Here is a 10,239-nt window from a genome sequence, read left to right as displayed (position 1 = left end):
GAAAAATCCACAAAGCGAAAAAAGAAAAATGTGATGGATTCTCTTTATGCATAATGGCTCATTCAGATAATGATTCCAGAAATGAAATTGACAAAAATTTTAAAAATCTCTAACTTATGATGAATTATATGATGTATTTGAAAGCATGCAATATGATCTTGAAAAAGTTAGCTATAAATATTTAAAATTATTAAAGAAATATAAGATCTTGATTATTGAGAATAAAAGTTTGATGGATGAAAATGTTTGCTTGAAAAATTAAGCTAATGATATATTGTTGCATAATAAGTGGATGTTTGTTGTATTAAGAAAAATACATCGAATGATAAAATTGTTTTACTTGAAAAAGAGAATGATGAGCTCAAATCTTTTTCATGTGATTTGAAAATTAAATTGAATGATTTGAGAGATGAAAATGAAAAAAATTAGATCACGTTCTTTAGAGCTAAAAGATGAAATTGCTAGTTTGAGAAATAGAAATATTGAATTGGAGACTGATAATACTTCTCTAGAAAAAGATAATTTTTTTCTTGTTGATAAAATTAAATTTCTTGAGCATGATGTTTTCTTATAAAAATGAACTTATTAAAGCTCTAAGAGAAAAAGAGTTAAATCTTGTGAATGTGCTAAAGAAAGTATAAAGAAATTGACTAGTGGTACACAAAATTTGGATAAGATTAATGACATTGGTAAATCTTATAACAACAAAAGGGGATTAGGCTATATAAAGCAAAATTGTTCATCTACTTCTAAGAGTACTACTTTTGTTAAGGTCACCCCTAATATGTCTCAAGATGGTTTATTTAATGTTCATAATATTGAATCTAAATTAATTCCAAAGCATGAAAAAGTTAGAAACATTCATAGAAAATCAAATTCTATGCATAAACAACTTCATGTTAGATCAAAATATGCTCATAATTGAAATTTGTTAAAATCAAAGTTTGTACCTCATCATTCACATGCCAAAACTAATTATATGCATAATGCTAAATTTGTGCCTAATCATAGAAATATTAGAGATATGCACATGAAATCAAAATTTGTGCTTACATGTCATTTTTGTGGAGTTAAAGATCATATTAAATCAAATTGTTTTAAATTGAAAAAAATGCTCATAGAAAGAAGTTCTTGAATAGAAATAAGGTGCAAAATCCATTTGTTAAAAATAAATTCTTGCCTAATGTTGCTTGTTATTCTTGTAGCGAACTTGGTCATAAATATCATACTTATTGTTTGCCGAGGATGAATGCTAGTAATTTTAGAACTAATTTTAAATGGGTTCCAAAGTCTTTGCTCACTAACAATGAAGGACCCAAGAAATGGGTATCAAAATCTTTTGGTTGAGCTTTCTTTGTAAGTACGAGTGAAGAAGCAATTGTTGCTTGGACTTCAAATGAGAAAAATTATTTCAAATTAGAGCAACTCTTGTGACTTGTTTGAATCCAATAAAGGAAATTGACATATTTGGTAACTTTATACGTTTTATTGAATTGTTTAGATAAGTATTTCTGTTGGTTTCTTTTGTGAAAATTTGATTTATTGAATGAGTTTGAGATGTTTGAAATTGACTTTTGAATTACTTTGATTATTGGTTTTAATGCCACGAAAAACGATGGCTATTTGGCATTTGTCTTCATTGCTTATATTTTGGCTTTTTGGTCATTTAATCGACTACTCTATCCTTGTATTTTTCTTGGAAAGTATGATGAAAAGGATAGTGAGTTTTACAAAAATTGTCATTGTGATTAAGATATATTTACTATTTTGATTGAAATTGATTAAACTTTTATCTAAATGCATTTTAAGCATGAGTTACGCATAATTCAATGAGTTTGTTGCTAAATGAAGATTAATTTGTGAGTATTGTTTGTCTTATGTTAAAAAGCATGTAATTTACATTATTATTTAGAAGAGTTGTTAAATTCTTTTTCATAAGGGGAGTTTTTATGAAAATAATTTATTCTTGATTCCTATTAGCATGTTTGTTCAAAATTGGTATAAATTTTATTTGTAGGGCTACAAATGCCTATATTTGTTTTAATATTCACTTTGTGTGGCATAATAGGTGATAATTGTTATTTTGCTCTTATTTGATATCATTATTGACTTTTCAACATTTGGTACTTATCTTTATAATATTTGATATTTTGTTTGATATTTTGGTGTCTCAGTTGCTTTAATTTTTACTTGGATGATTATATCTCCTCGATATATATTGATTATTTCTTATTAGAAGGAAAATGCTTGATTTTAGGAGAAGTTATATACTTTTATGTATGAATGAAATTGATTTCCTATTAATTTATTGATGTGTGTCCCTCTTATGTATTTGTTTATTCTTTTAAGAAGAGTAATTGTCTTTGATAAAATATGTTTTCAATATATATATATATATATATATATCCTCAAATTGATTATGTGCTAAAGTCTTTTTATTCCTTATCAAGGGGAAGTGTTCAATTGATTTTAAAAGGGAAAGAAATTTGTGAAATTAATCTTAAAGTTTATATGATGCCTCTTGAATTTACATTATTGTAGCTTACTTTTGGAAGACATGTTGATAGGAGAAGAAATTAAAAATTATATGTTCATGATTTTTGGAGAAATTTTCATGTTTTTATGATATTTTTCTTAATTATCGATTCCAAAAGGGGAGGGATAATAAGAAAAATGAAAGAATGCTATTAATAAAATTTTCATTGTTGAAATTATGCATGTGCATGGATTATTATTCAAGTACATATTTCATATCACATACTTCTTTAGATTTCATTTTTCTTGTCTTTTTTGTTATCATAAAAAAGTGGAAATTGTTCACTTTTTGACCTTTAATCTCAAATTAATTAAGTAATAAATATTTTGATGATAACAAACCTGAATTTATTCACTAACAATTTTAGTGTTTTGAATAGTCAATTGCATAGAACTCGGAATAAAGATTTCAACGCAATTTAAATGACTCAAATCGGAGCTCAAATGAAGAAGATACGGAACAAGCCTAAAGGACTGAATCAATGATGTGGTCGATTGAAATGTGTCATTTGAAGTAACGAAGAAGTGACAAATGATGACATTTTGATTTTTGGATTGATATTAAAAAGAAAATTAATTTTAAAAGAAAATAAATTTAATATTATTTTATTTTATGTCAAAAGCTAGTTTTGGACACTTTTTCTTTTTTTGTTGGGCTTTTAAAAAGAAAATGATTTTTTTTTAAAAAAAAATTATTATTATATTTTGTTTGTGTCTGATGCCTAGTTGAGTTTAAATCCCCACCATTTAATTTTCTTTTACCAACATCCAGTGACCCATTTTCCTTCTCTTTTTAAACTTTCATCTTTTCCAAAATTAAAATAACAATTACACATTATTTTCAATCCTCCATAATTCATTAAGCCTCCATTGTTGTTCTCTCCAAACTTCAATTTTTTCTTTTTCATCTTATTCTTGAGAGAGATTTATGTATGGTGAGAATTGATTTGTTGTGAGCTCAAAATTTGTAGATCCACTCTTTTAGAGAATTTCTCAAGTGTGTTCTCGAGAGTTTTATTTCAACCTTATGCATGCCTGTATTAAAATCTTAGTAGTATCCAAGAGTTCTTACAAATCTGAGTAGTTTGAGGTTGTAATTCTTCTCGAGTTAGTCATTATATTCTACTGAAACAATCATTATAGTCTGCTTGTAGCCTGTGAGAAAGTAAATAATTGTTTTTAAAACAACTTTTAAGTATGTCTTGACTACCTATTGATATCTTCAACACATCTTGATGTTCTTAGTTATTTCAATTCAAAAATCTTATTATACTATCTCACTATTTTTTTTTAATTGTACATTATTATTGTATATCTTATGTGTACTATATCTAATTGAGGTATAATCAATTTGTCAATATATTCAGTTCTTATATATCATTTCTTTCCACATTAAAATAAATTGTTGTTACAAAATTATATTTGTGCACGATTTTAAAAATATTTCTTAAAAATGAGAAAGAAAAAACAAAAACATGTACCAAATGCTTTGGTTTCCATGCATTATTTATTTTTGAATGAAAATAAAAATTCCTTGATGTTAAATAGATGGAAGAGTTTAGGTTTTTTCTTCTTCTTTCTACACTAATAGTCTAATTAAATAAGTCAAATTACCATAATGTTTCAAATTCACTATTTTTTTTTTTCATGAATGGTCTAATGGGTTACAATATCACATAAAAATCAAATCCAAAAGTCCATAACACCCCTTTCAGTTTCTAGCCATTTAAAAAAAAAAGAAAAAAAATACATAAATATGAAAATCATGTGCATTAAATTGGTTTTTTTTTTCTTTCCAAATTTGTTTATTTTCTCACTCCCGTTGATTATTTTCCTCTCCCTTACCCACACCTACAATACTTTCCCCATTTTCTCTACATTTTTTTTGTTAGTTTCAAATATATATAAGTTTATTTCAATAAGAGTTTATATCATGATTCATTGAGTTAGTATTGTTGTTATATAATATGAAGTATATATTTGTAAAATAACGAAATATACATGTGTATATAACCAAATTATGTGGAATATATATCTCAATAAAAATAAGATTAAAATTAAGATATGGAGTATCTATTAGTACTTTTTCTAAATGTGTGAAATAAGCTCGTATATATTTTAAATACACCTTGTATATATATAAAAAAAAAAAAAAAAAAAAAAAAAAAAAAAAAACATATATGTGTGAATATATGACAAAGTATGTGGAATATAGATATACACATACGAACTTATACAAAGTATGTGTAAAAAACAAAACAAAACATATGCACGTGCATATATAATAATCTTAAATTCGTACTAGTTCTAAATATATTTGGAATAAACCTCGTAGTATATTTGAAATAAATCTTATAGATATACATAAGAAACAAAATACAGATGAAAACAAATATTTGTAACAATATTTATGCATTAAATCAACCAGGGATTATAAATTTTAGGTCACAATCCGAAACATGTAAAAAAGAAAAATTTGTGAGAAAATTGTAACTAATTAAAAAAAATATCCTTAAAACAAAAACTCCTGAAATCATGAGATTGGTGTTACGAAAACTATTGCATTAAATGTAATGTAAACCAAATTTAATAAAGAGATATTTTTAAGCCAACATATCGTCATAGTATTCATAATATCAACTTTGTGGTTTGAGGTTCAATTTCCTCACCTCACACATTAATTATAATATCTTTAAAAAAAAGATCTTTTTAAATATAAAAAATATTTAAAAATATTTATACTTTATAACAAAAAGTTCGAAAAATATAAAATATTTTATAAATATTTAATAAATACTAAATTTGTTTTGTATTTTTTTTAAATATTTCGATTATAAAATAATATTGAAATTTAATATGAGAGAGAATGTATTACAAAATAATATAAACATTTTTCTAAAATCAGGAGATATATACCATATTCATTAATAAATAAAATTAAATAAAATGAAGATATACAATTAACGATGATATATGTTGAAATTAATTGTGTTTTTTTTAAAAAAAAAATACTAAAACATTTTGGATTATTTTTTAATATTTTAATCACAAAATAATACGAATATTCAATAGAGATAGAATGTATACAAGATTAAAATTGTCCAGAAATTTGAAAATCTAATCATGGAATATAATTAAAGTTTAGAATATTCGTAAAATATTGATTGTGAAATAAGTCAATTTTATAAATAACTTTTTTTCCCGTTACCGGAAGAATGTAGTTACCAAGTTACCGTAAGCTTGGACTACTGGGTAGGGCAAACAGCCAGAGCCCACTAACCTCTTCACTTGAGTTGGCCTTTTAACCCTTGGAGCGGCGTGAACAAGCCCATCGACATGGGCCTCTTCATTGGGCTCTAAATCTCCATCGGGCCCATGAAATCTCCAACAGGCCCATATAGTCATGGACGAGACTACTGGGCCTGGCCGTTATCATGGTTCTTCGTTTTAAAACAAAAATTCTATAAAAAGGAGAAAAATAAAATTAGAATGTAATCATAAATAGGGAATATATATATATAAAGATTATCCTCAATTTTCCCGATTGTATCACTCTTAAGTAAACCTTCAAGTTCATCAAATTACATCTTTAACCTTTGATAAGAATACTATTATTTTTCTCAAAATTGAATTAAGTGTTACAATTTTTACTTCCGCTAGAAAATATTTCTCGATACATTCATCAAATATTAAACATATATTAAGTATAAAATTAATGAAACTTTTAGAAAATACACTGAAATTGAATTTTTGCTGAAAAGATGTATTCAATTGTCAAATCTCACAAAATAGCTTTAATTTGGTGAGTTTTGATTATAGTGTTAAAATGACCATAGATTTTTAATGAAATCGATATTACTTCCTAAATAATAAATAAAACTAGGTTGTTGTGTAATGAATAAATCTATTATAGAGAATATAATCAAGATTTAAAATGTCGATTTCGATGGAAATATCAAAATTAATTTTACAAAAATTTCGATAGAAATATCAATAAAATATCGATTTAATAGATATTTCGAGAAAAATTATGAAACCAAAAAATTCAAAAAATAAATTTAAATTAGTAAATAAACATTTTATTATTTTTAAACAAGTTAACATGTCTATTATATTATATTTGCATTAGTGAGACTTTGTTGTTATTTTTTTTTTATGTTTCATGAATTTTTCTATGATATAATAGAAATATAGATTCATCCCTTTTATTGATATCGAATCCACGAAAATATAGAAATATTTATGGAAATATCGATAAAAAAAATATAATATCATGAATATAATATATATATATATAAGATAAATAGTTGTTGAACAAAAGGGAAGACAAATGTAAAGAAAAACAGGCAATGACAGCTATAAAACTTGTTGAAACATCAAATCGTGTGTTTTTATGAAACATTATTTTGTACATGTCGTCCGACATAGCCGATGCTCATCAATCTCTAACAAAATCAATGCTAGGTCCATCTACACTCCCTAACAACTTTAGGCCACAAAAGACTAAAATTATCTAGTTTAAGAAGTTGTTTAATCCTGGGCTCCTAAATTTTTTATTTTATATTAATTTACAAGTTTAATAACTTTCAAGTTGGTATCTATTCCATTTTTAGCCTCTTAAAAGTGTTTAATATTTAATAGGACCTTTAAAATTTTAATTTTGCGTCTACTATGTCTATGAACTTTTAAGAAATATTTTATAAGTCCTCAAACTTTCTACTTTGTGTTTCATAGATAATTAAATGTTTTAATTTTGTGTTTAATAAGTCTTTGATATTTTAAATATTTTTAAAGTCTATGAATCTATTAAACATAAAATTTAAATTTATATCTAATAGATCAATTATTTTTTTTAAATATTTTTATTAAATATAAAATTCAATTTAAATGCCTATCAAACATTTTTAAAATTTTGGCCTTTTAACTTTATAATTTTCTTTTAAAGAAGACTATATTTATAATTTAACTTACAAAGACTAAATTTATAATTTAACTTACCTTTATTTTTTTTCCCTATAAAATGTTAATTTTTAAAAAATATTTATGTGCATGCAAAATATTTATGTGCATGTAGCATACGTTGCATGGTTACTTTTAAATTTCATCAAACCTTTGCCCAAGATTTAGGGAATAAGATCTAGAATCAACTTTGTGAATTTAAAAAGTTGAATGACCCAACACAAATGATAATAATTAAAATACTATAATTTAAAACAATATATTGTTCATCCACGTCAAAAATTGAATCAAACCAATAATTATTAATTAGTTTTCTCCAAATAAAAATCATGATGTCCAATTTTACTCAAAAAAATTCGAACCAACCAATTAATACAATTGTTTAGACCCTATTTGGTAACCATTTAATTTTTTTTGTTTTTGGTTTTTGAAAATTAAGTCTATAGACATTACTTCTACCCCAAAATTTCTTCATTTGTTATCTATTTTTTTACCAACGGTTTAAAAAATCAAACCAAACTTTCAAAACTAAAAAAAGTAACTTTTAAAAACTTGTTTTTATTTTGGGATTTGGCTAAGAATTCAACAATTGTACTTAATAAAGATGCAAATCATTGTAAGAAATATGGAGAAAATAGGCTTATTTTTAAAAAATAAAAAATAAAAAACGAAATGATTATCAAATAGAGTCTACATAGACTTAATTTCTTGGTTTTTTGTACATTCCTACAAATTGCCTAATCTCTAACCAATATCCAACCTCTCTCTCTTTCTTGTTGCATTATTAGTAGAAGAACAACACAAATTCTATAGGGTTGTTGAACTTTCCCATTTGAGTGCAAGAATTATCAAATCATACAATTCAATTCATTAACTTGTTTGAGGCATCATTAAAGATCCCAAGAAAACACAAAACAATAATAAAAATAGCCCTTTTGTCAAACAAGTTACCGTTTTTCTTTTCTTGCACTTCTTAGCTTTCTCTTACAAACCTCATTACATAAAGTTTGAAATCAATTTCACTCACTCTTCACCCTCCAAGTCTCCAAAAGCACTTTTCCCATAAGCTAGCTTAATTGGAAGGAGCCATGGCAACTCTTAGATCAACCATTATTCCAAAGCTTGAAGCCATGTTATTGTTTGTGATATTATTTTTGTTTCTTCAAGACTCAAAGGCTGCAATCTCATGCAATGATGTGACAAAGGATTTGATGCCATGTGTGAGCTACCTTGTGAGTGGAAGTGGGAAGCCACCAAGTGCTTGCTGTGATGGTGCAAAAGCACTTTCTTCAGCAGCCACAACCAGTGCTGACAAGAAGGCTGCATGTCAATGCATTAAGTCAGCTGCTAGTAATGTGAATTACAATGCTAAATTGGCTCAAGATCTTCCTAGCAATTGTGGCATTAGCCTACCTTTTTCCATCTCTGCTGGCATTGACTGTTCTAAGTATGAAAATTATCTAGAGACTATGATTTAAACCTCTTATCCATAAATTATTGGTCAATTACTTCAAATCATGTTAATACGCATTTTTTGATCGGACGGTCTTGTTTGCATGGGGTCTACGTCTAATAATATTTCTGATCGTTCATCTTGAACTAACTTGTGCACGCTAGATAAAATCTCACACCGATACGATGTTTTGTCCAACACACTTCAATGGTTAAGTTGGTGTGTAAGTTGAAGAAGTGTTGAGCCGAGTATAAACATAGGTTTTTAAGCATACCTTTTGAAGGTAGCGTGTGCTCCTATTTATATTCTTTACTAATACCTTTTTGGGCCTTGTATTAAAGGGTTCTATAGTGTTAGTTAGGATCGAGGGTTGCCAAAGACAGGTTTGATAACTTGTCAGTCGGTTCAGAATTTCTTTATCCCTTTCTGTAGGTGGAGTTACCTCAGGTTGGCCAATGTGGTTTATGAGAGACAATTTCTTCCTTTATATAGTTCTTATGTCGATATGATGGACTCTTGGGTCCGAATCATGGCCTTTCTAATGATCGCTCTCGTAACATTTATCATTCCTCATATTTCAAAAAGTTAAATTCCACTATTTTGGAAATTAATTTTCATACAAATTTGCTTAGTTTAGTTTCTTTCTTGATCCTCTTTTGAACAAATTAATGCTAGTCTAACTTATTTACTTATTTATTGAAAAGTCCAAGTTAAATTTAACTCATGGGTATTTTTTTTGTCTGATTTTTAAATTTTCAGGATTAATTGATTATGAGAAAGCATTTGTCAGAAGGGACCAGAAATGACAGAATTCTACTATAAAGTTGGAGAAAGTGTACTACATATTATATTATGCAATAAAATAAAACTAGGCTGGAATGGAATCTAATCCCATGGATTTTTGGATTCCTTTTATGTTTTATACCATGTGATGCAATGTACTTTTTCTTATTTTTCTTCTTATATATTACATATAAAAATGCATTATATCCTCTTTCCTTAACTTTTTAATTATTTTCTTAGGGATAGGAATCAATTTATCTTAAATATTATTAGGGTTAAATTACTATTTTTATCTATACTTAGGAATTTTATTCTAGCTCATGTACTTACAAATGTCCGACTTTAGCACATACATAATTTTAAAAAGAGAGTTTGCATTAGCATTGCTTTTATGAAAAGTATTATTATTATTATTTAATAAATTTCAATAAAAATTAACTTAAAAAATAAATTTAAACTTATATTATTGGGTTTTATATCCTAAAACTCGTAGATAGTAAATGTACTGT

At 26.1% G+C, this 10,239-nt stretch overlaps 1 protein-coding gene across 1 annotated transcript; it reads left to right on the top strand.

The window, feature by feature from the left end:
• The first annotated feature begins 8,539 nt into the window (after positions 1-8,539).
• Positions 8,540-9,867, top strand: LOC120087221 (non-specific lipid-transfer protein 8). The gene is made up of 2 exons (XM_039044134.1): positions 8,540-8,941; positions 9,707-9,867. Exons 1-2 carry the CDS (start codon positions 8,583-8,585, stop codon positions 9,714-9,716), a joined length of 369 nt encoding a protein of 122 aa, XP_038900062.1. The 5' UTR covers positions 8,540-8,582; the 3' UTR covers positions 9,717-9,867.
• Positions 9,868-10,239: the final 372 nt, after the last annotated feature.

Source organism: Benincasa hispida, chromosome 9 (genome assembly GCF_009727055.1).
Source record: "Benincasa hispida cultivar B227 chromosome 9, ASM972705v1, whole genome shotgun sequence".
Taxonomy (NCBI): domain Eukaryota; kingdom Viridiplantae; phylum Streptophyta; class Magnoliopsida; order Cucurbitales; family Cucurbitaceae; genus Benincasa; species Benincasa hispida.
This window is presented reverse-complemented; position numbering and strand designations above follow the sequence as displayed.

Excerpts from the sequence above, each read along its gene's own strand:
- LOC120087221 (XM_039044134.1), top strand. The coding sequence starts at position 8,583 with ATGGCAACTCTTAGATCAACCATTATTCCAAAGCTTGAAGCCATGTTA.